This window comes from Leucoraja erinacea, chromosome 13 (assembly GCF_028641065.1).
Source record: "Leucoraja erinacea ecotype New England chromosome 13, Leri_hhj_1, whole genome shotgun sequence".
NCBI lineage: Eukaryota > Metazoa > Chordata > Chondrichthyes > Rajiformes > Rajidae > Leucoraja > Leucoraja erinaceus.
Genome location: NC_073389.1, coordinates 11,513,279 through 11,539,500, shown reverse-complemented (window position 1 = coordinate 11,539,500; position 26,222 = coordinate 11,513,279). Strand labels below are relative to the sequence as shown.

General features: G+C 43.1%; 3 protein-coding genes across 4 annotated transcripts in view; 2 read left to right on the top strand and 1 right to left on the bottom strand.

Moving 5' to 3' along the window:
* The window catches only part of LOC129702634 (ubiquitin carboxyl-terminal hydrolase 16-like), a 45,405-nt gene extending 33,522 nt beyond the window's left edge, over positions 1-11,883 (bottom strand). The window contains 2 exon segments of the mRNA XM_055644481.1: positions 1,629-1,718; positions 11,628-11,883. Coding sequence (XP_055500456.1) covers positions 1,629-1,718; positions 11,628-11,868 — 331 coding nt within the window. The 5' untranslated portion in view covers positions 11,869-11,883.
* On the top strand, positions 11,845-21,546 carry rwdd2b (RWD domain containing 2B). 2 transcript variants are annotated; one of them, XM_055644468.1, is made up of 5 exons: positions 11,845-12,048; positions 16,105-16,327; positions 16,436-16,503; positions 18,733-19,095; positions 20,617-21,546. In XM_055644468.1, the coding sequence occupies exons 2-5, from the start codon at positions 16,136-16,138 to the stop codon at positions 20,867-20,869; spliced, it is 876 nt and encodes a 291-aa protein (XP_055500443.1). In that variant the 5' UTR covers positions 11,845-12,048; positions 16,105-16,135; the 3' UTR covers positions 20,870-21,546. The 2 variants fall into 2 exon arrangements, with proteins under 2 accessions (XP_055500443.1, XP_055500442.1); XM_055644467.1 differs by having other exon boundaries at positions 11,845-12,064.
* Positions 21,547-23,808: 2,262 nt separating this feature from the next.
* ltn1 (listerin E3 ubiquitin protein ligase 1) overlaps positions 23,809-26,222 on the top strand; it is an 84,855-nt gene continuing 82,441 nt past the window's right edge. The window contains exon 1 of the mRNA XM_055644455.1: positions 23,809-24,192. Within this exon, the coding sequence (XP_055500430.1) occupies positions 24,151-24,192 (42 nt within the window). The 5' untranslated portion in view covers positions 23,809-24,150. The remainder of the gene's footprint in view (positions 24,193-26,222) is intronic.

Here is a 26,222-nt window from a genome sequence, read left to right as displayed (position 1 = left end):
GTGCTTGGCAATTATATGAAGTCCTTGAGCTAAGCATGTCAAATGCAACATTTTGGGGACTAGAACTTTAAGAGCACAAGCAGCTTTTTGCATGTACGGAGCTGCATCAGTCACAACAGAACATTCTCGTGTTTTCTACCTTCTGGCCAAAGTACAGCAAGTGAAGATGTAAACAACTGAGCAATAGTTGAGCAGTTTGACTTCTCCACTACTTCCAATGTCAACAAATATTCCTTTGATGGTTGACCTGCCTCCAGTGTACCGATGATCACATTGGCAACATTTCTCCCCATAGCATCGGTTGTCTCGTCTATTGAGATCCATATTTTGTTGTATGCAACTTAATCTCTGATTTTCTGCACAACAAAGTTGAAGTTGCTGTCAACATAATTTTTCCGTAACGATGACTCGCTTGGTATATATTCCTCTGTGTATTTCTCTAAAAAACCTCTGAGAGATTTGTTTTTCAATTTCCGCAGTGGAATTCCAGAATCAATGAATTGCACAGATCACTCGAAAACTCAGATTTGGGACTGGAGCCAGCAGTAAATGTAGTGAGGAGACAAGCTTGGGTATTTCGCTTGGGTAGTCTACACCCCAGCGGTATCAACATTGACTTCTCCAATTTTAGATAGCCCTTGTGTTCTCCCTCCTCCCCATTCCCAGCTCTCCTTCTAGTCCTACAGTCTCAGCCTCTTCCTTTCTTTTTCCTGCCCCCCCCACATCAGTCTAAAGAAGGGTCTCGACCCGAAACGTCGTCTATTCCTTCTCTCTTTAAATGCTGCCTCACCCGCTGAGTTTCTCCAACATTTTTTGTCTACCTTCAATATTTCCAGCATCTGCAGTTCTTTCTTAAATAGATCTTGGAGAAGACTGAACCAGCAGGCAGCGGCACGAACGAATAAACGACCGATGGTGGCAACCCCGGTTTTGCCCCAGTGGTGAAAATTTTCTTGTTATACTATGATAACGCGTTAATAATAACATTAATATTAACGTGTTAACATAGAAAACATCATTGTAATTAGGGTACAACTAGAGAAAATAGCAGGACCTTCTAGCAAACCTGGAAAAAAAAGGCTGATTTAGGCACCCCCCCCCCCCCCCCTCCCCCCGGGATTTCCGCCCATGGTTTGGGGGAAGCCTGACACCAATTTGACTGAAAGGCTGGAGCCCATGGAATCAAGGAAAGTTGGCTAACTGGATTTTAAACTTACTTGTAGGCATATAGAACTGCATAAGTAGATATGTATTAACATGGAAAAAACTCAAATGCTATGTTGCAAAATGGAGAAGTGATGAGGCATTATTGAACTTGACCACAGTTTATTTCTGTGATTTATTAAGAGATTCCAGATAAGTGCAATAAAAACTCTTTGGAATGTAGCAGTTTTATTATTCTAAAATTATCTTTCTTAATGATCAAATTTTATTCATCGGTTGATTTAATTGGCCTAAAATTGTTAGAGCAACAGCTTCCTTCATTAGAAAGGATTTTTCAATATATCATATTTAAATTAAAATAATTAATTTTAAACAAAGTACGTAAAGGAATAGGTTTTTGTCAGAACATAACAGTTTACTTGGACTATGCTGTATAATGTGTAACTAGTGAAGCAATTTGTTACCTTGATTGTCAGATGCCTCATCATCCTGAGCAGAATTTCGTCTTTCCTTCTTCTTTCCCATTTCAGTTGCTAATGCAATTATTTGACTACCTTAAAAAAGAGAAAAACAAAACTTAAAAAGTGAAGCATCTGCAAAACTGTGCAACTGAAAAACATGGCTGAAGAAAGCTATTTGTGGCCAATGAGAACTTATTGATTCAACTGCAAGTTCAGGATAACTGAACTCCAGTTTTGCCAGACCGGTCACTTGTTTCCATCCAGCATAGAAATTAGAATCTGCATTATATGAATAGATAAGGCAAGTTGTTTTTATTTTACATACTTTGTTTTCAAGTATTTGCGTTTCAAAAATTAATATTAACTAAAGCAATTTTAATGGTTTTATCAAAGGCAACCAAAGTATTATAAACACGTCCAGCTTCATGAGGAACCCGTGCTGATTAAAGCCTTGCCTCAAATCTAGGTTATGAAAGATTCACATCATTAGATTCATACACCAACACCAGATTAATGCAGGTGTGGCATAGCTCTGAGGGCAAGTGCAGGAGGCCCCTCAAAAATGATTACATCAACATGAATAACAAACAGAATAATTGCAGCTTCCATCATAAAAAACTGGGAATAGCTGAACATGCTAACAGTGCAATAACACAATGTCCAGAACCTCAAGATGCCTTCCAGTGAAGCAATTATTCAAATTGCACGTCTTACAATGTTGTGTGATCGCTTCTCAAGACAAGATCTTCCCTACATCAGATAAACCAAAAAAAAAAAATTGGGTGACTGTTTTGTGGAACAATCCCTTTCTTACTTCTAAGTTGAGGTGGAGATTCTAATTGCCTGTTACTTTAATTTTCCACCCCACTCACAGTATGCCTTCTGTCTTTTGTCCAGTGAATCACAATGAAAGTTCAAGGGGCAAACTCATCTTTCAACTAGATATTATAAACTTCAGGACTCCACACTGACTTCAATAATTTCAGAAACTAGCTTTTCCAGTTTGTATGGGAAGAAACATAGAAACATAGAAAATAGGTGCAGGAGTAGGCCATTCCGCCCATCGAGCCTGCACCGCCATTCAATATGATCATGGCTGATCATCCAACTCAGTGTCCTGTACCTGCCTTCGCTCCATACCCCCTGATCCCTTTAGCCACAAGGGCCACATCTAACTCCCTCTGAAATATAGCCAATGAACTGGCCTCAACTACATTCTGTGGCAGAGAATTCCAGAGATTCACCACTCTCTGTGTGAAAAATGTTTTTCTCATCTCGGTCCTAAAATATTTCCCCTTTATCCTTAAACTGTGACACCTTGTTCTAGACTTCTCCAACATCGGGAACAATCTTCCTGCATCTAGCCTGTCCAACCCGTTAAGAATTTTGTAAATTTCTATAAGATCTCCCCTCAATCTTCTAAATTCTAGCGAGTACAAGCCGAGTCTATCCAGTCTTTCTTCATATGAAAGTCCTGCATTCCCAGGAATCAGTCTGGTGAACCTTCTCTGTACTCCCTCCCTAAGAGGCCAGTTCTGACAATAAGTCATCAATCTGTAACTTTTCTTCTCTCGGTAGATACTGCCTGACCTGCAAAGTTTTAATGTATTTCAAATTACTGTAAATAGCTGTTCTTGGTTATAACACTTTCCCCTTTCTCTCTTGTACACTCAGTCATCTCCTTCTGTTTATTCTATTAGCAGCGATTGCTGATGAAAGGACAGTTGAATCAGAATCTGAATTCAGCTCTGAGAAGGTTGTGAGCCCAAGATCTACTTGCACAGACACAAGTGCAGAATCCAGGCTATACTTCGATCAGCACTTTAATGAACTGCTCAGATGAGGTGTTTTGAACAACACGCTAAACTGACTTTATTCCATTCTTTGATGTAGTCATAAAAGATCGCAACTCATTTTTGATGACCAGCAAAAAGATTAATCCTGAAAATAAAAAAACTAGACACTGAAAAAATTCAGATCAGGCAGTGTCTGAGGAAAGGGAAACAATTAATATTTTAAGTCTGTAACCCTTCATCACATTCATCCTGATGCACCGAAGACTATTACTATGCCTTGAAGATGAGAACAACTAAAAACAGACACAAGGAACTGCAGGTTTGGGTTTACCAAAAAAAGACATGGTGCTGGTGTAACTCAGCAGATCTGGCAGCATATCTGGATTGTTTGAGTTGGGCCCCTTCTTCAGACTTAAAAACAGGCGATCTGGTCACTAACAGTTCTGTTTGTGGAGATTTTGCCCTGCACATGTTGGCTGCCACTTTTTCTTCAACAATAACTAGAGTTCAAAATTATTTGATTGGTTTTTAAATTCAGCTATGGACATTTTGAGATGTTATTCTTTTTCTTCTCATGCCACTGAAGCTGTTGCTGTTACCCAAATCCACTTACTTCTGCATTTTCTGCATCTTTGCTTTGTGAAGTCAGAGGATTGCAAACCCAATCTTACTTAGTAAACAAGTGATTTGATTTATTTGAATGAATTCCAACATATCACGCGTTACTTGTTTTGAGTCGTCGGAAGAAGGGTCTCGACCCGAAATGTCACCTATTCCTATTCTCCAGAGATGCTATCTGACCCTCTGAGTTACTCCAGATTTTTGTGTCATTACTTGTTTTGATCTGTGTTAGGCACTCCAAGCCTGGTAAAAAATGATAACTTAAAACTTTTCCAGACCATGGCTTCCTCCAACACCATTTCCACACTGTCTCCTCCCACATATCAAATACCCACTGAATAACACATATAGAATCATAGAAAAGTCACAAGAGGCTTAAATTAATTCTGGCTCTTGCAGAGCCATTCATTCAGTGCCACCCCATTGTAACATTGCAATTTATCTTTCCTCATGGGCCTATATAATTTCCTTTAGAGGGATATAATTGACACTGCTTTGGCCACCCTTGCTTGCAGATAGTTCCCAATCATAACCAATCTCTATCTAACCAAGGTTTATATCGCTTCCCTTTGGGCAATAACTGCGGAAAGGAAAACTTAATATTTCAGGGCAATGAAGTTTTACCAGAACCTTTACCAGAATCCATAATTGGATTTTCTTCCATAGATGCTACTTGACTTCCTGAATATTTCCAACCCTTTCTGAGTTTTTTTTCTTCCAGACTTTGGTGAGTACACAGTTCTGGTGGCCCTGATGTAGGAAGGATGTTATTAGCTGGAAAGAATGCAGAAAAGATTCACCAAGATGCTATCAGGACTCAAGGGCTTGAGTTATAAGGGGAGACTGGATAAAATTCCATGGAACATTGGAGGCTGAGTGGTGATCATACAGAGATGTAAAAAAAACATGGAAGTCATATGTAAGATGAATGATGAGAGTCTTTTTCTCAGGATCGATGAGTGCAGAACCAGGGGGCATAGGATTTGGGTGAGGGTGAAAGGGGGATTTTTTTTTTTAAAGAAACCCAAGGGACAATTTCTTCAGAAGGTGGTGCACATACGGAATGAGCTGCCATAAAAAAAATACTACACAGACAGATACAATGGCAATGTTTAAGATACAGTTGAATAGACATGGATAGGAAAGGTTTAGCCAAAGGCAGGCAAATGGGGCTGAACCAGTTATAAAACCTGATCTGCACAGGCAGGTTGAGCTGCATGTCCTGTTTCTGAGTCATATGATTCTATTACTTTAGTTTTGTTTTACCATCATATTATCAATTAATATATTTAGTCAATCGTTTTAAATCTGATCCAGTACTCCTGGAATTATTTGCGAATGAGAACTGTTTGTAAATACTTTATCTAAACCCATCTTGCACATCTCAGACAAATCCCAATCTTTTTTCACCAGGGCGATCAATCCCACCTTCTCCTACCAAAACTGTGCTGACAGAAAAAAAAAATCAGACATTATTATCTGCGCTCTAACCACAGTTTTATAAAATACTAGACCAAGTGGGGCTCGTTGGGTCCCGTTCATCAAGGGGGGGAACGCACACGGCGTCACAGGGGAGGGCTGGCCCCGAATGCAATACTCCACCACTCACCCATAGGTCCCAATACTCACCACTCCTTAGATTGGGAAGGGGTAGAGAGGGAGGGGGTAGTGAGGGAGGTGTGGTAGAGAGGGAGGGGGGGGTGTAGAGAGGGAGGGGGAGGGGGGGTAGAGAGGGAGGGGGAGAGAGGGAGGGGGGAGGGGGTAGAGAGGGAGGGAGAAGAGTAGAGAGAGAGGGTAGAGGGAAGGAGAGGGGGGTAGGGAGGGAGGGGGTAGAGACCGCACTCCATCTCCCTCCTCCTCCTCATTTCCTTCATCCTCCTCCCCTCACTTCCATTCCCTGACACAGCTACCCAGGTCGTAGAGCAGCGCCAGGGCCTGGAACTCGGCCTGGTTCTTGTACTCAGCCCAGCCCTGGCTGTAGACTGCAGCCGTCAGCTCGGCCGCCGCATGGCCCCGACTTCTTCTCCTGGCTCGTCCCTGTTCCCAGCTCGTCCTTGGTTCCACCGGCGGCTTCTCTCTCAGCCCCAGTCACGGCCCCATCCCAAGCCCTGGCCCTCACTCCAGCTACAGGCTCAGCTCCAGCCCAGGGCCAGTAGCCGGGCTCGGCCCACGGCAGCAGACGGGCGTGGACCCGAGCGAGGCCGTGGGCGGACGTGGACCCGAGAACCCGAGGGAGATCGCAGGCGGACGTGGACCTGAGGGCTCGAGGACCAGAGTGAGGCCGCGTGCGAGCGTGGACCCGGGGACCCCGCGCGTGACAGCAGGCGTGTGTGGACCTGAGCGAGGCCACAGGCGGGCGTGTGTGAAACGGGCGCCGACCTGAGCCATGGTGCCCGCCCACCTCATTGGGACGTCATATTTTAAAGATGGCGGTCAGATTGAAGCATCAAGCAGTGAGAATGAAGCAGGTCGATTGTTGGGGAGGTGGTGAAGCGTTTGAGGAATGTTGTGGAAATGCAGCCCACCCACTAACATCACTCAAAGCTCGTGAAATATTCTGTGTGTAAAACGTGCTCCGAGTCGAGCCATCGTGCCCGCCCACCTCATTGTGACGTCATCAGTGGAAGCTGGTCGGTTTAAAAGGGAGTTTTTTTACTTTTTTAAACTTTAATCAACAATGTCGTGAAATAAAGCATAACATCTTGTGAAGCTGATCACTGCTTAGAGGGGAAAAATGTGTCAGAATATGTAAAAATCTTATTGTTACCGAGCAGTGTTTTTGCGAAAATTTCAAGACACACACATATACATACACACACATACAAGATGAGAGCTTTAAAGTTATAGAGTTTAATAGCTTTTGCCTATGATTCCATTTATGACCCCATGAACTCTACTAAATGATCACTCAACATATTCTGTCACTTTCAAAGATTAGGCACATGTACATCCAGGTCCTTCTTTCTTTGCATACACTTCAGAATTGTGCTCTTTATTTCATATCGTCTTATCCTCAACACTGGTGCTTCGCAAGGATGCGTTCTCAGCCCCCTCCTTTGCTCCTTGTACACCCACAACTGTCCACTCATGTACAAATCTAATTCAATTTTCAAATTCGCAGAGAACACCACCATTATGGGCCGGATATTAAATAATGATGCAACGGAGTACAGTAAGGAGATCGAGAACCTAGTGTCGGTGCCGTGACAACAACCTTTCTCTCAATGTCAGCAAGACAAAGGAGATAGTGATCAACTTCAGGAAGTGAAGTGGTACACATATCCCAGTTTGCATTGACGGCGCCGAAGTAGAGATGGTTGAAAGCTTCAAATTCCTAGGAGTCAATATCACCAACAACTTCTCCTGGACCACCCATCTTGAAGTAACGGCCAGGAAACCACACCAACGCCTCTACTTCCTTCAGCATGTCTCCAAAAACTCTCACCAACTTCTACCAATGCACCGTAGAAAACATTTTATCGGGATGAATCACAGTTTGGTTTGGGAATAGCTCCATCCAAGACCACAAGAAGTTGCAGCGAATTGTGGACGCAGCCCAGACCATCACATAAACCAACCTCCCTTCCATTGACTCAATTTATACCTCTCGCTGCCTTTGGAAGGCCACCAGCATAATCAAGGACGAATCGCAACCTAGCTACACCCTCTTCTCCCATCGGTCAAAAGGTATAGAGGTGTGAAAACGTACACCTCCAGATTCAGAGACAGTTTGTTCCCAGCTCTTATCAGGCAACTGAACTGTCCTACCATAACTAAAGAGCTGTCCTGAACTACTATCTACCTCATTGGAGACCCTCGAACTATCTTTGATCGGACTTCAATGGCTTTACCTTGCACTAAACATTATTCACGTTATTCACTTTATCATGCATCTGTAAACTGCGAAAGGCTCGGTCGTAATCATGTTGGAATTATTGTCTTTCCGCTGACTGGTTAGCACGCAAAAAAGCTTTTCACTGTACCTCCACATGACACTAAACTAAATGTTGTACCTTTACCTGTACAGTGGATGGTTTGATTGTAGTCATGTATAGTCTTTTCTTTGACTGGATAGACAATAGACAATAGGTGCAGGTGTAGGGCATTCGGCCCTTCGAGCCAACGCCGCCATTCAGTGTGATCATGGCTGATCATCCCCAATCAGTACCCCGTTTCTGCCTTCTCCCCATTTCCCCTGACTCCGCTAACTTTAAGAGCCCTAACTAGCTCTTTCTTGAAAGTATCCAGAGAACCGGCCTCCAATGCTCTCTGAGGCAGAGAATTCCATAGACTCACAACTCTGTGTGAAAAAGTATTTCCTCATCTCTGTTCTAAATGGCTTACCCTTATTCTTAGTTCTGGACTCCGCCAACATCGGGAACATGATTCCTGCCTCTAGCGTATCCAAACCCTTAATAATCTTAGTGTTCAAGAAGGAACTGCAGATGCTGGAAGATGGAAGGTACACAAAATTGCTGGAGAAACTCAGCGGGTGCAGCAGCATCTATGGAGCGAAGGAAATAGGCGACGTTTCGGGCCGAAACCCTTCTTCAGACTGATCTCTTTGCTCCTACACTCAACTCCTCTTGTTATGAAGGCCAATATGCCATTCGCTTTCTTCACTGCCTGCTGTACCTGCATGCTTACTCGCATTGACTGAACAAGGACCCCAGATCCCGTTGTACTTCCCTTTTCCCCAACTTGACACCATTTAGATAATAATCTGCCTTCCTGTTTTTGCTACCAAAGTGGATAACCTCACATTTACCCACATTAAACTGCATCTGCCATGCATCTGCCCATTCACCCAACCTGTCCAAGTCGCCCTGCATTCTCATAGCATCCTCCTCACAGTTCACACTGCCACCCAGCATTGTGTCATCTGCAAATTTGCTAATGTTACTTTGAATCCTTTCATCTAAATCATTGTATATTGTAAATAGCTGCGGTCCCAGCACCCACTAGTCACTGCCTGCCATTCTGAAAGGGACCCTACTCTTTGTTTCCTGTCTGCCAACCAATTGGACAGGTTGGGGGAGTGGGCAGATGCATGGGAGATGAAGTTTAATGCCAATTTCTAACTGAGCCTCAAGCTCGTCCACTTTATTTCATGTGATTCACACATTCATATACAACACTTTGACCTCGGTATTCACCTCCCCTCTCGCACCACTTGCAATTAGTCCTGACCTTATTCTCTTATCCCTTCTCGAACTTTCCTCCCCATTAATTCGAGAATCTTTTGTAACTTTTCCTGTACTCACTTCCCCTTTAACTCCATCTTTATACTCCCAATTTGTCAATCCCTCCCCCCCCACTATTTAGTTTAAACCCACACGTGTAGCCCTAGCAAACCTGCCTGCCAGAACGTCGGTTCTCCTCCAGTTAAGGTGCAACCCGTCCCTTTGGTACAGGTCACCCCTACCCCAGAAGAGATCCCAGTGGTCTAGAAATATAAATCCTTGCTCCCTGCACCAGCCCCTCAGCCACACATTCAGATCCCCTATCTCCCTGTTCCTGTCCTCACTAGCACGAGGTACTGGAAGCAATCCAGAGATAACAACACTAGAAGTCCTGCTTTTCAGTCTTCTTCCTAACTCTCTGAACTCACGTTGCAGAACCTCCTTCCTCTTCTTCCCGATGTTGTTTGTGCCTACGTGCACAACTACTGCCGTCTGTTCACCTTCTCTCTCGAGGATGTTCTAAATTTGGTTTGTGACATCTTGAACCCTGGCACCGGGGAGGCAACAGACCATCCTCGCGTCTCGCCTACCGCCACAGAATCTCCTGTCCGCACCTCGGACAATGGAGTCACCCACCACTAGGGCTCTGCCCGACGTCGGTTTCGCCGATCGAGTCCCATCTCTAGGATTGGAGCCACCGACGTGTCCGCCGCTCGGACCGGAAGCGTCGTCTCTCCCGACAGTTCCCAAGAGGGCGTACCTGTTTTCATTAGGCACAGCCACCTGGGTCCCCTGCACTCCATGGATTATCACCCTTTCTCTCAGTCACACACCTTTGTTCTTCCCGTATCCTCGGCGTGATAACCTCACTGTAGGTCCTGTCCAGGAAACTCTTGTTTTCCCGGAAGTCCCTGAGGTCATCCAGCTGCTTCTCCAGTGCCCCAACACAGTCCTTCAGGAGCTGAACCTGGACACACTTGCCACATTTGTAGCAGCCAGAGGCTCCATCCGTGTCCCTGACCACTCACACCCTGCAAGCATCATACTGCCTCATCTTACCTGTCATGTGTTCACCGCGTGCCGTCCTTTCCAGCTTTTTGCGTACTCTCCTATCCTCAGCCTCCTCGCCGAAGACTCTTGAGCCAAAGACTCGCACTTTTTTTCACAAGGCACTTCCCTTGACAGGGCGCTCCCCGACTCCCCCACAGCACGTAACAAAAGGAGTTTCATTGCTCCTCGGTACACGTGACAATAATAAATTAAATTTAGTTGAGATCCAGTATCTAGGGTATGAAATCACCGCACAATGAGCTACCATGACACAATGAGCTACCATGAGCACAGCTGAGTTACCATTCTGACAAATTGACAGAACAGACCAACCGGTAACCTGGCTTACCTCCAGTAACCTCATAACTGGATCCTCTCTGAAACACATGCGAGTGTGGTTCAGCAAAATAACTGCCTCTGTTGACTCTTTGTCCTTAACACCAGATACAAAGTGAAATTTCCTCTGGGAAATAATGAAAAGCCATTCTTGTACAATGAAAATTCACATATAAAGATTCCTTTGGAACTGAGCCTCTTCGTTAATTGGGGATAATTGGAATTAATTCTGGCATCTTCCCTACTACTGTCAAGTTCGCTGGTGCCTAATTTACTCACAGATTTCTCTTATCTCTTTTTATTGCAGACTTCCAGACTGAGGTTTATTTTCATTACTAATATCCACTTCTTGCATCTCATGTCCTATAGGAATTAAATAAATTAGACGATTGGAGGAACTACATGCCCCAAGCCACAGCCACTCGCGATGGTTAGATCACTTTGAAAAGCTTGGATAGAATGAATAAGGAGAGGGTGTTTCTATTAGTGGGAGAGTCTAGGACGAGAGGTCATAGCTTCATAATTAAAGGACGTTCCTTTAAGAAGGAGATGAGGAGGAATTTCTTTAGTCAGAGGATGGTGAATATGTGGAACACATTGCCACAGACGGCTGTGGAGGGCAAAGTCAATGAATATTTTAAAGTCAAGGATAGATAGATTCTTGATTAGTACGGGTGTCAGGGGTTATAGGGAGAAGGCAGGAGATGGAGCTTGAAGGGAGCCATGGAGAGAAGGCAGGTACGGGATACTGAGTTGGATGATCAGCCATGATCATATTGAATGGCGGTGCAGGCTCGAAGGGCCGAATGGCCTACTCCTGCATCTATTTTCTATGTTTCTATGATTGAATGGCGGAGTAGACTTGATGGGCCGAATGGCCTAATCCTGTTCCAATCACGTGACGTGGGGGTCCGGCTGCGGAAGCGGCTGATCGTGGCCTGACCCTGTCGCCAACAGTTAAAGCCCGAGTACGGTATGAGGCGTCCCCGGCGGAGCCCCCACCCCTCCCTCCTCACCCGTCCTTGAAGACTCACCGCCCCTCCCGCTCCCGCTCCCGCTCCTGCTCCAGCCGCGGACGGACGGACAGAGAGACGTCAACCGGCGACGGCGCCTGCGGTTGCTCTCGCTCTCGCGCGTGCGCGACCGGCCGGCCGTCTGGGAGCGACGGTGGCCGAGAGAAGTCCACGAACGCGGCGGATAGTTGGCGAGAAGAAAGGCACCGAGTGCCACAAGCCTCAGCAGCGGCCCAGGCGGCATCTCTGGAGAACACGGGCAAGGTGATGTGCCGGCGGCGATCGCGGACAGGGTCCACACGAATGTGTCCTCGGCGAAATATCTGACCCGCGAGGCCGCACCAAGTAATATATCGAAGAAAGACAAAAAGTGCTGGAGTAACTCAGCAGCGAGTCAGGCAGCATCTCTGGAGAACATGGACAGGTGATGTGTACATCTGGTGAGTTCATGATATGTTTAACTGGTTTTCACCACAGTTAACGTTACATTTTTGCATATCTTTCATTCATTTGTTCTATATCTCGTTTTCCTTTCCCCCTGACTCTCAGTCTGAAGAAAGGTCTCGACCCGAAACGTCGTCTATTCCTTCTCTTTAGAGATGCTGCCTGTCCCGCTGAGTTACTCCAGTATTTTGTGTTTGTCTATGGATATGTGACGTGCGGGCAGCGAATACAGACAGGCTCCAGTCCACACGAAGGTGTCCTCGGCGAAATGTTTTGTCCTGTAGTAATCATCACTATCTGACCAGTGAGGCCGCATGAAGTAATATCTCCTTTATTTAACAATCACAACCCGTCCCGATTGTTTTACAACCGTATTCAATGCAGTTGAAACGGTAATACATTCAATTCAATTTAGTTGAAACGTTTACGCATTTAAATAATGACAATCCTTTCTTATTCTTTTGATTTATTTTAAATTCAATTTAATTTTGTTCAAAACTTTCGCTAAGATTCCAAACATATTTGTAGTGTACACAGAACCAGGCAATGCCTTGTTTCTGACCGAAGAAATTGAATGTTTTGGAGAGAGAGGGTGAAGGGCAATGGTCAAAAGCTTAATGGCTGATATCAGGGAAGTGCGAAAACAATCCAGAGTGTTGGGCTGGAAGGGAAGAGAGCAAGCAGGAATTGAAACCAAGATTAAATCTGTGTCTCCTTATGACAGAGGCACTTTCTATTATGACCGATCACGGTTGCCAGTCGCAGAGCACGTCGAACCTCCCAGTGGAACTTTGATCTCACAATTCCAGTGCCCAAGTTCAATCCTGACTTCTAAACGCTCCCTGTGTGGAATTGGCTCATTTTGCTTGTGACCACGTGGGTTTCCCCGGCTGTATCGGTTTCTTCTAAAACCTCAAAGAGGTGGGTTAATTGTCCATGAAGTTGCTCTTGGGGGCTTGGGGAATTGATGGATATGGGGGACTAAAAATGTGATTAGTGTCGTATTGCATTAATAGGTGCATGATGATCATCCATGAGGACTAAGTGGTCCAAAAGGCCTTTTTCTGTGTCTATGAATGATCACATATAGTCTTATAGAATATTGACCTACTGACACCCCCGACATCTACTACAAACCTACTACATCTACTACAAACAAATCTACTGACTTCCATAATTATCTAGACTACACTTTTTCCCACCCTGCATTCTGTTATTGTCCCCTACTCGCAATTCCTTCATCTATGCCGCATCTGCGCCCAGGATGAGGGTTTCCATATTAGATCATCGGAATTGTCCTCACCCTTTAGTTCCCTCTTCCAATATAGATGAGGCTCTCGCTAGGGTCTCCTCAATATCCCGCAGCTCCGCTCTCTCTTCCCCCCCCCCCCCCCCCCCCATTCGCAACAAGGACAGAGTCGAGTGGGTGCGCCGTCGAGTATGGCTGCCCAGCCTGCAGCTGTTTGTCCTTCCACCTTTTTTTTATTTTTAGTGTGTTAAAAAGTTTTGTTTTGGAGGTCTAGTCTTTTTATTTGGGGGGGGGGGGGGCTTTTTTTCCCTCAGTCCCTACCCGGTCGGAGATGCGTCTTTCCTCCGAGCCACATCTTCGCCTTCCCCTCGCGGCCTACAACCTGGACTGGAGTGGCGTTTCCTGCCGGGACCGGCCAGAATCTTCAGCTTCGGCGGCGACGCAGCGCTGAAGCATCATTGCGGAGCGGGCGATGTCTTACCGAGAGTCGTCGTGTGGTAAGCTCTGGAGTGCTGAGACCACCGACTCCAACATCACGGAGTTGTGGGGTCTGCGGAGCATCCAGCTGCGTCGGCGCTGACTTTGAACACCGCGGAGCCTGGGATCTTTCGCCGAGATCGCCAGTGTCGGAGCTCCGACCAGCGCGGCCTGTGGAGTTTTGGAGCCACAGTCTCTGGAGAGGAAGTGGCCGTTCCAGACACTCTAAGCCGCTGAAGTGTTCTTCCGACGCCGAAGCTCCACCACCTGGTGAGAGGACCTGAAAACATTGGGCCACCGTTGTGCCGACTGCGGAGGCCTCAAATAGGACCCAACCACGGGTGAACAAGAGGAAGAGGACTGGACTTTGCTGCCTTCCCTCATAGTGGGAACCATTGTGGGAGGATGTTTTATGTTTAATGTTAAATTCTTCTTTAATGTTGTGTTTTATTTTTATTGGTGTGCTGCAAATGGCAACTCAAATTTCACCTCACCAATTGGTGTATGTGACAATACTTGTCCTTTGTCCTTTGCCTTTGTCCCCTCATCCTCACCTTCCACCCTATCAACCACCACATACAGCATATAACATCTCAGCGGTATGAACAATGACTTCTAATAGCCCGACTTTCCCTCCCTCTCCATCCCTTCCCAGTTCTCCCACCAGTCTTACTGTCGCGGACTACATTCTATCTCTGTCCCGCCCACTCCCCTGACATCAGTCTGAAGAAGGGTCTCGACCCGAAACGTCACCCATTCAGTCTCTCCAGAGTTGCTGCCTATCCCACTGAGTTACTCCAGTCTATTTAGTCATATAGAATGACAGACCAGCTTTAATAGTCTATTTGGCTAATTATTAATTGTCATATTATGGGTTGATATTACTGATCTTGTAAACTTGCCCACTAGTTACAATGCTGTTATTATAAAATGTTAAAATTAAAAAAAATGAAATTGGGTAGAACAATTTATTTAAAAATCAGTGGGTTAAGCAATGATTTGATCTGTTTCCCCTTGAGTTTCCTTGAAGGCAGAATGACCTCAAGGAATTATAGGAGGCATTTTGAGAACACACGTCTCAGTAATCGCCTTGCCTTTCATTCAACAAATTAATTATTTTTTTACTATACAAAATAATTTCTCTGCAACTAGAAATTTGAAATCTAGTTTCTCTGAAACAAGAAATCTGATTTTAAATCATCCACCAGGCTCAGAATTGCAAGGGGATGTTCCACAAATGTAATATTTTCAAATCTTAGTGCAGCATGGTGACTCCAGATCTGAGCTTCATTGAAACTTGTTGATGAGGTCCAGATATATTTAGTTTCTTAGTCAACTGAAAAGATTCTGCCTGTCCATTGCAAAATTGACTAGTTGAAGGCAGACAGTGTCACTGATGTTCAATGTATTCTATGTTCGGAAGGTCGGTGGAATAACGTCATTTACCCTGACAGCCTTGGGTCCACCCGTATCCACAATTATTATCACAGATATAAGATCGGCCTTCATGCGAGTGGACCCAGAGAAAGCAATTGGCCATGATTGTCCCCAGTGGTGCCCCAGGATTTGCGTGGATCAGCTGGCTGCGATATTCACGGACATCTTTAAACCCCCCCCCCCCCCCCCCCCCCCCCCATTGCATTCTGAGATTCACACCTGCTTTAAAAATACCACTATTGAATTCAATCTTCTAAGTGAAGGAGTTGATGAGTTTTCTTTGTGACTGTATCAATGTTCTGAGCCCAGGACAGATCTTCAGAAATACGCATGACCCAGAACTTAAAGCTGTTGACTCTCTCCACTGTTGTCGCCTCAATGAAGACAGGTTCATACATCAAAAGTCGTTTCAAATCTTAGTCCATAGGCCCGTGGATAGATTACATCTCCGAGTAAAGATTTGAAAATTTCTCTTTTAAGGGGCCTTCTTTCCTATTTCTACTTTCCACTTTTTTTTTTATATACACACTTCACATTTTTCTATTCTCTACCATCTATTTTTCCTCTTTTTACCCTTTCTATTGTTTTCTTTTTCTTGTCTTGCTTACTTCCTTCTCAAAACATAAAACTAGAGGTTGTACATAGAATGGATTACGGTATGACATAGTTGGCACCTAAAATTAGGTTCCACTGTACTGTTTTGTACTGTATTAACTTCTAATAAAATAAACAAAAAAAAAAACCAAAAAAAATCTTAGTCCATAGGTGAATGCCTTAGGTTCGAGAATTTCCTCCAAGAAATATTTATTTTAAAATTGTTGCAATTATCATTTTTGACATGTACTAATTGACTTTTTATGTGTTCCCCTGCAGCTATTGCACCTTGTGAAAAACATTCCTGAAAATGTCCAGTCCTGCTAATGCTGAGGCACAGGTGTCTGAACTGGAACTTCTTTTCAGCATGTTTCCTAACGAGATTCTGGTGGATGATCAGTTGGCACTGGCAGATCTCAGAGACTACATACAAGGAAAGATGCAGAGCTCACCAACCTCAAGACTACAATACACTGTACACCTCCATTTAGAGGCTCTTAATGTCAGTATCACAATACAAATATTTAAGTAATAAAGATTGCATCTATTATTTTAAATTATTGCACATGAAACATTTTTTCCTCCAATTAATTATTTGTTTTGTTTTCAGGTAGTGTGCACATTATCTTGTGCTTTCCCCCCAAATTATCCAACTGTGCTACCAGAAATTTCAATAAGGTATTGTACCAGCAGTCATGGTGTATTTGTAAAACATATACTTTAAAATGTGAAACAATTGCTCCAAAATTAGCAGATTAAAAAAGTTTAAACTAAGCATGTTCATACTATAAAACCAAAATCCATTTGAGGATTCAAATTCAAGTGATAAATATTATTGTTTGCTTTAATTCAAATGACCAGAGGTCACTTTTTTTGTTAAGACGAGTGAAGGAGTAATAATAATTTAACTTGTTTATTTAATTCCTCCCGTTTCTCTTTGGTATTCCTTTGTATTTCCACAAACTTTGGTCAAATGGAATTTCCTGCATTATGATTGACACAAGAACTACTCCAGCATTTGTGTCTCTCTTCAGTTTAGACCAGCGACTGCAGTTCTTTCCTACACAGATACTGGAGTATCCATTCCAGCCACAGACATTGCCTAACCCATTGAGTTCGTCTAGCACTGTGTGTTTTGATGCTTCATGATTACATTTGCTGCTTGCATTGCTCTGTAAATTCAGCTCGATGTTTATTGTAAATAAGAAAAAAATAGTAACTATCCAACTCTTGCTGCCTCTTGAGGGAAAGCGGCTGTGAAAAGCATCTTGTCCGGAAATATTACCATCTGGTTTGGGAATTGCTCTGCCCAGGACAAGAAGGCTCTGCAGAGAGTAGTTCGTTCGGCCGAACGCACTATGGGAACTTCACTCGCCCCCCTGCAGGAGCTATACATCAGGAGGTGCAACTCCAGAGCCAATAAAATCATGGGGGACCCCTTCCACCCCTGCTGGATGTTCCAGCTGCTACTGTCAGGCAAACACCTACGTTGCCATGCTGTGAGAGCGGAGAGGTTGAGAAGGAGTTTCTTCCCAGAGGCCATTAGGACTGTAAACTCCTATCTCACCAGGGACTAACTTTTACTGTGCCACTCTACTGGTTTTTTTTTTAAATTGCTGTTCTTTTCCCTTTTTCCTTCTGCCCACAATATTTAATATGTAAAAGAATATGTGATTCTGTTCCATTCTGTTTGTAGTTTGTTTGGTTGGTTGTTTGTTTGTCTTTTTGCACAAAGTCCGCGAGCATTGCCACTTTTCATTTCACTGCACATCTTGTATGTGTATGTGACGAATAAACTTGACTTGACTTGAACATGACCCCTGGAGTTCTCAATGAAGGGCACAGTTGAAAGCATGAACTCTTGGGAATGATAAGTAAAGGACACAGATCCATGGCTGGATACATTCTGACCATATTTATTGTACCACAGACTAGTTAATTAGATTGCAGTGAAGCATGATTTTGATTACTCACCATCCTGCAAATTAGCTTAAATTTTTCCCTACCCATAATTATTAACAAAATATAATAGGCATCTATAAGAACATTTCAGCAAATGCTCAGGCTGATAACATTCCAGTATATTTTGAAAGTATAAACTTTTTTTAATGGTATTAACTATTTTATATCCTTTAAATTAGTGAAAGAAAATTTGAAATTGGAGGAGGGTGAGGATAATAAATCTCAAATGTTTTGCATAGTGTACGTATTAGACAGATGTTGTCACTGTCACTGTTTTGACAATCTCTTCCTTAAAAGATTGACTTTGGTAGTACAGGAACAGTGGAATTCAAGACATGTTTGTCATATGAACACTTTGTAGGTACTGAAACTCTTGAGGATGCGTCACTGGAACAGCTGATAAGAAATGCTGTAATTGCCCTTTTGATTGCTGTAGAGAAATTACACAAACTCGGCATTTGCAGGTTTCCATTGAACAAGTTGAATAGGTCCTTTGTTACCAGAGAACTCAATAATTCCAATTGGGAATGCTTTTAAAAGAACTGCTTGCTCTGAAATAAAACCTCAAACCATTAACCACTGAAAAATTGTAGCAGATTAATCTCCTGCAGGCAACAAAGGACAGGATTTTAGGAGTTCAAGTCAAGAGTGTTTTATTGTCATATGTCCCAGATATAAACCAATTAAATTCTTACTCGCAGCTGTTCCAATTATAACTCTTTTAAAGAGTTAATTTAATTCTCTTCCAGTTGTTGATAAATGTGCAGCATTAGCATGTCCTTCAACCATACAGGAAAGCTTTGTAATGTAAATCATGTTTAAAAGGCTGCTTTCTTTTGCGGGAAGCTGATTTGAGAGAATGCATACACCTGATTTATTTATGTGGTTTGAAGTGCTTTAAATGTGATAACTTCAATATAAAGTAAGTGACATTCTATTTTCCAGGTCAGATGCATTATACAGATCACAACAAATGCAAATAAATACAGGCCTTTATGAATATCTGAGAAGAAGCTGTTGTGGCGAGATATGTATATTGAATGCAATCGAGTGGATCAAAGATCATGCTATCACTTACATGATCAAAGAAAGCCTTGCAGATGATAAGAGGCAACCTGCTAACATAACCAAAAATGTGATTTGTACCAGACTGTGGATCTATAGCCACCACATCTACAACAAAGAAAAGAGGAAAAATATTCTGGAGTGGGCAAAAGAGCTTTCACTGACTGGATTCAGTATGCCTGGCAAGCCTGGTGTGGTTTGTGTAGAAGGGGCACACAGTGCATGTGAAGAATACTGGGCAAGGTTTGTTTTTGATACATTTTGATATTTGTTATACTTTGTTTCTTCAGAAAAAGAATCAAAAAGGACAGTAGAGCACAGGACAAAATATAAACATATTCTCGTTTTAATATATAGTTTTAAGAATGCAACTATTAAATTAACTTTGGGAACTAGCATTTACGTACTCGTCTCCCTTCCAGAAATAAAATACTGCTATTTAGATTAAATATTTTTTTCAAACGGATTCCACAATGATAGCATAGTTTTTTAAAGTGTGTGTGTGTGTGGAAAATGTCAGGACTATAATAGGGAAATGTCGGAAATGGTCCAAGTGTATTTGAGTGCCGGATGGAAGTTAGTGGTGAAATGGATGAAGTTCAGTGAGTTGTGTGTGGGTGCAGGAGGTAGCACCAATGAAGTCGTCGATGTAGCGGAGGTAAAGTTTGGGGATAGGGCCCTGGTAAGCCTCGAACAAAGATTGTTCGACGTAACCTACCAAGAGGCAGGCATAGCTAGGGCCCATGCGCGTGCCCATAGCTGCGCCTTGCATTTGGAGGAAATGGGAGGAATCAAACGAAAAGTTGTTAAGGGTAAGGATCAGCTCCGTAAGGCGGAGGAGAGTATCAGTAAACAGGGATTGGTTGGTTCTGCGGTTGGTTGGTTTCTGTCCTGGGCCTCCTCGATGGCCGGAGTGAGGACAACGGTAAATTGGAGGAACAGCACCTCATTTTTCGCTTGGGCAGTTTACACCCCAGCGGTATGAACATTGACTTCTCTAATTTCAGGTAGTCCCTGCTTTCTCCTCCCCTTCTCAGCTCTCCCTCAGCACATTGTCCCCGCATCTTGCTTTCTTCTTCCCTCCCCCACCCTCACATCAGTCTGAAGAAGGGTCTCGACCCGAAACATTGCCCATTTCCTTTGCTCCATAGATGCTGCCTCACCCGCTGATTTTCTCCAGCATTTTTATTTACCTATCTTAATTACTTGCAGTATCTGCATACCAACCTTCTGCACTATGGTCCATAATACCTAATGTAAATTTTGTTTAAATATATGTGACTATAATCATTCCGCGTAGGATACCTCTGTTTCTCGGCCTAATATCAACTGTCAGGAAAATTAAGCATATTAAGTCAAATTAAGATTAATTGACACTTGGAAAATTATAGGTTTATAGATAAAAGCATGTATTTGTTAATGATAAATTACATTTGACTTTTTTCAGTTAAAACAAGAGAGGAGGTTTATGGAGGTATGGCAGTCGTGGTTGTATATGAAGTTCAAAAAACATTATATCAACTCTTAACCTTTGGAACTTTGGGCAGGACATGGGAGGAGAACGTGTGTACATTGGACAGGTGGTGAGTGGTGGATGCCAAGCACCCGAGTTGAACTTGAAACTTACTCAGAGTTGAAGAGCCGAGGCAGAGACCTATCCCAATTGATTATCATAGGCTCAGATGCTTAAACCAGCAAGTTATGCTACCAGAATACCACACCACCTGTTCAGTATCTGACTAACATATTTGCATCTCCTTGCAGAATAAAAAGGTTGACCTGGAAGAGGATTCTAATCCGCCACAGAGAGGATACTACCATGGATATCACAAATGACGAGATCACTTCTGTAATACAAATGTTTCGAAAATTCACAAATTTTGAAGAAAAGATATTTACTGTACGTGGAAATAGATCAAATCATATGGATTTGGGGCAACTGTACCAATTCTTAAATGAAAGAGACTGTGGGGACATTTTTCAATTGTACTTTGGTGTAGAAGGAAAAGTTTCGTAAACTATTTATGGATCTTATTGTTTACCTGTGTACGGATGTAAAAAAGGCCTTGTATAAATATGCCATGTTATCATGTGATAAATTTTGAAAACATTTTGTATTTCTGAAAAATGTTTTAGTAAGTGACAATTCATAAATTGAAGAGGCTGGGCAAAATGCATTGTAGATATTTTGTTACAGTGTATTTCTACGCAAAGATATTAACACTATAATAAACAATAGTTTGGTAAATCGAGAACATGCATGATATAAAGTTGATGGAGGTGAAAATTTGTGTAATGTACTTTTATGAATCAAGGAATACATGTATTGCAATCCAATGCATAACCAAATTCTCAAGTTAGAATTCTAATTGATTTACAAAAAGTATTGAATTAACTGTTAAAGGAATCTAATTCTTAAAAATTGAATATAAACAGTACTCCCATTTTTTTTTTGTTCCTTTTATTTGTTTTTGTATAAATGCTGCAATCCTTTAATGAAAATCCTATGCCTCTTTTAATCAGACATTTCCATTAAAGGTAATATTTATGCTACTCACTGAAACAGTGATGAAATTATGCAGACAAAGAAAACTATAAGCGCTGAAGAAAACCTCTCCTTGACAAACATTTTTAATGAGAGAATTGTGACAATTCATGGTATATTTTTCCAATAAAAACTTCAGTTGACTGCCAGTGAGGACAGCATTTGTTAATAATAATTAGAACAGTTGTAATAGCCCAGATTCTGAAGAAATGTGTCACCATTATCTCCCTTCCAGATGGAGGATGGGAAAAAAGTGTGCAATTGCAAGAAATTGCCTCCTGACTTGTCTGTTATGGTATAACATATAGCATATTTACCCACATTTCATTATCATAATCAAATCAGGCTCACTACTGTATTTGGGACCTGGATTAATAGAAACATAGAAAATAGGTGCAGGAGGAGGCCATTCGGTCCTTCGAGCCAACACCAACATTCATTGTGATCGTGGCTGATCGTCCCCTATCAATACCCTGTGCCTGCCTTCTCCCCATATCCCTTAACTCCACTAGCCCTGAGAGCTCTATCTAACTCTCTTGAATCCATCTAGTGATTTGGCCTCCACTGCCCTCTGTGGCAGGGAATTCCATAAATTCACAACTCTGGGTGAAAAAGTTTTTTCTCACCTCAGTCTTAAATAATCTCCCCTTTATTCTAAGACTGTGGCCCCTGTTCTGGACTCGCCCAACATTGGGAACAATGAATAATTATCAAGCAGATATTTTAGGGCTTGAGAAAGTGCGACAAGGAAGCAACAGCATGCTGTTGCAAACAGAAATACATCCAGGATGAAGATGGAGAAAAGGAATAGGTGATGTTTTGGACCATTGCTTGTCAGCTTGAAACACAAGATTCCCCTGCAGTTTGCTCCAGCTAACTTGCTGCTGACTGCAACTTCTCACTCTCTAGTCTCACCTTCGCAATCCACCAACCACCATCTTCCCAATTCTTGTACTAAATCCCTCCCATAACTAACATACTAACTACAAAATAACTGAATCATTTTCTCATCCTAAAATAACTTGATGACCAGTACAAGTTATTAACTTTTAAGTGATATATTAAAAGAAATAGCAATTTAAATCAATACTTTAGATTTGTGGTATTAATAATTAATATGTACGAGGACAGCCTGGAAACTAATCCAGGGTGCTAAATGTCTTGAGAGGAGGGTAGAATTTCATTTATACATTGAACTGTTATTATTTGTGCAGTTTATTAAAACTTTGTTTATTTCTCTTTTCAGATCTCAATGTCCCACCTCTTATTCTGTTTACCTATTTCTAGCTTTCTTAGCCAGTGTATTTGTTTAAAACGTTTTTAGTATGCCTCCTTCCATTCTTCTAAACAATACTCTACTTAGTTTTTATTACAAGAGGTTAGATTACCATACAATTTCCAATTTCTTGCTGCGCCAATATATTGGCGTTCTATTACCTGTGTACATGGACATCAGGCCCTTTGTGAATATCAACAATATTCATCTCTCACCATTTTTAAAATTTGTCATATTTTGTGCATCAAAGTGGGTACATTTCTGCATTATATTCCAGTAGTGTTCTTCCCCATCACTCTTTGTGTTTATATTGTGCATATATATATACCTATATGCACTCATCCTTTTACTCACAATCCCACTTGGCTGTATATTATCGTTAAACTTAGGAAATATGACATTTGGTCCCCACCGTTACCTTCAGGACCACAATAACCACATTCTACCAATTGAGAAAGATCAATGTCATTATATTAGCCCTAACCATGTTCCTAACTTCAAACTTACAGAAATATATAAAATTCTTAAAGGATTGGACAAGCTAGATGCAGGAAACATGTTCCCGATGTTGGGGGAGTCCAGAACCAGGGGTCACAGTTTAAGAATAAAGGGTAGGCCATTTAGGACTGAGAAGAGGAAAAACTTCTTCACCCAGAGCTGTGAATCTGGAATGCTCACAGAAGGCAGTGGGGGCTAATTAACTGGATGTTTTCAAGAGAGCTAGATTTAGCTCTTGGGGCTAAAGGGATATGGGTGGGGAACCAGGAACGGGGTACTGATTTTAGATGATCAGCCATGATCATATTGAATGGCGGTGCTGGATCGAAGGGCCTACTACATCTATGTTTCTGTGTTTCAGACTGGATTCGGTCCCAGTTTGAAGAATGGCCTGCCCCAGCATTTTTGTATTTACTGCATATGTAAACACATAAATTCCAGCAATAATTCGAGTCAAGCGTTTAATTGTCATATGTATCCAAAAATAGAACAATGACATTCTAACTTGCAGCACCTGTACAGGTTAGTAAACGCAATAATGCTTAGTGCAACTACGGGTTTTTACGTGACCAAACGAGTCCGAAGGGTCTCGACACGTCACCTCTTCCTTCCCTCCAGAGATGCTGCCTCCTGTCCCGCTGAATTGCTCCATATTTTTGTGTCCATCTTCACATTTCAGTTGGTCTTCTTTCAGCACCAGCCCGGGCTTCAAATGCGCCCGCACTTATAACCAAAGATCCAAATCTTGCTTATAACGCCGGGCGGGGACAACGAGGTTAGGAACAGATTTTCGGGTCGAGTGTTTCCAGCCGGTCGCTCGGAGTGCAGTCTGTCTGGCGCAGGCGCAGCGTGTCAGGGGCCTGGAGCAAATATACTAGAGGAGCCTGGAGTGTCGTGGACGTTTGAAAGTAACGAAAGTCGCGCGAGGCCGTGGCGGAGCCGGAGCGGGAGCCGGAGCCGGGCCCGGGCGGCGCGAGCCATGGGGGGGAAAAACAAGCAGCGAACCAAGGGCAACGTGCGGGTAAGCAACTGGCGGCACCAACGCCAACACCCGCTGTTCGGCCTGTGTTAGCGCTTGTTGGGGGATCATGTATATATCTACACTCATCCCCCCCCCCACCCCAAGCAAAATGAAATAGTTGGTTGTTAATCAATTTAAGGAAACATGTGGGGTGGTGTGAACACAAATCTGGCTTCATCAACAATTCGTTGCTGTAGAGATGGTCGACAGCTTCAAGTTCTGGGGCATACACATCACCAACAGCGGGTGCAAGAAACATTTACCCCACATCAGCATGTGGCTGTGGACCTTAAGTGACTTAATTAGGTGGTGTGCCAGGGCCAGAGCCCTTTCTTTAAAAACCTTGCGTTTGCAAAGCTAACAGGATGCAAGCTGTCAAAATGCTTCAAGCTTTTTCGGTGCTTGTGAAAGTTTCTGAAATTTCGTAGTTATTGAAAACTGCTAAAGATGAAATGGACAATAGGTGCAGGAGTAGGCCATTCGGCCTCTCGAGCCAGCACTGCCATTCAATGTGATCATGGCTGATCATCCACAATCAGTACACCGCTCCTGCCTTCTGAACCTTCTGAATTTTGTAGTCGCCAGGGCAGTCCTCTTGCCAACTTGGCCAATTTTACATTTTTATCAAGCCAATTTAACCTACAAAACCTGTACGTCTTTGGAGTGTGGGAGGAAACCGAAGATCTTGGAGAAAACACGCGCAGATCACGGGGAGAACGTACAAACTCCATACATACAAAGCAGCAACTCTACCTCTGTGCCACCGTGACTGTCTTCTCTCCATATCCCTTGACTCCGCTATATTTAAGAGCTCTGTCTAGCTCTCTTGAAAGCATCCAGACAACCAGCCTCCATCGCCCTCTGAGACAGAGAATTCCACAGACTCACAACTCTCTGTGTGAAAAAGTTTTTCCTCATCTCCGTTCTAAATATCTTGCCGCTTATTCATAAATTGTGGTCCCTGGTTCTGGACTCCCCCCAATTTCGGGAACATCTTTCCTGCCTCTAGCGCAAGGGTTGGCAATCTTATTCTGCATAGGGGTCAGGACGCATGTCTGAGCGGATGGCGGGCCACATCTATCACGTGTACACATGGATCCCGCCCCAGATGGCAGGCAACAAATCACGTGTTCCCATAGATCCTGCCCCTTCGTGGACACCACCCGGAGCACTGACCAAAGATCATAGAGCGGAGCAAAATACTCCACTATGCAGTATATGCACTATGCAAAATATGCAGTATCAACAATGCCAACCATTTGCACGGGTTTGGAACTGAAGGTGCTGGGGACAAAGGCAAGGAGGTTGTGTTGAACTTCGTTAAAACATTGTTTTCATTAAGGCTGGGATTTTGGGTGGAAGCACGGCAGAGAGTGCATAAAAGATTTACTATAACATTGTAGGAAGGAACTGCAGATGCTGGTTTACACTGAAGGTAGTGGCAAATTGCTGGAAAGAATGGGTGACGTTTCAGATCGAGCCCCTTCTTCGGTTGTGTCTATTTCTTAGAACAGCTCTGCGACCTGGAACTTTGGTTGCAATGCTGGAGAATGTCTTTTAGAAGGAGCGAAGGCTGAGAGGAGATTTGGTTCAAAATCATCGCGGGCAGAGGGATTAAGGTGGAATGGGTAGCACCGAAGTTTGGGCTGTTTGATGTAGTGTTTTGATTTCATTGCACAGTATTTTTATTTTCACTGTCTTGTACAATTTATGAAAAATTTATGTTTTGGTAAACATCTGAACTGAAACAGGTTGTGGGAGATACATAAACAATGGCAGTAAATCGACTGCTCTTACAGAAAGCATATGGACAGCAGACACTCCACCTCTTCCATCCCACCATCAGTCCAAACCAGTTATATAATTCCATACAACACCTCCACGGGGTCTATATTCCACAGAGACACAAAATGCTGGAGTAACTCAGCGGGACAGGCTGAGAGAGAAGGAATGGATGACGTTTCTGTCGGCGCTTGGCGGCTCCGCCATTGCAGCCGCCAGCGCAGGCCTCCTTGCGTCACCGCACCTGG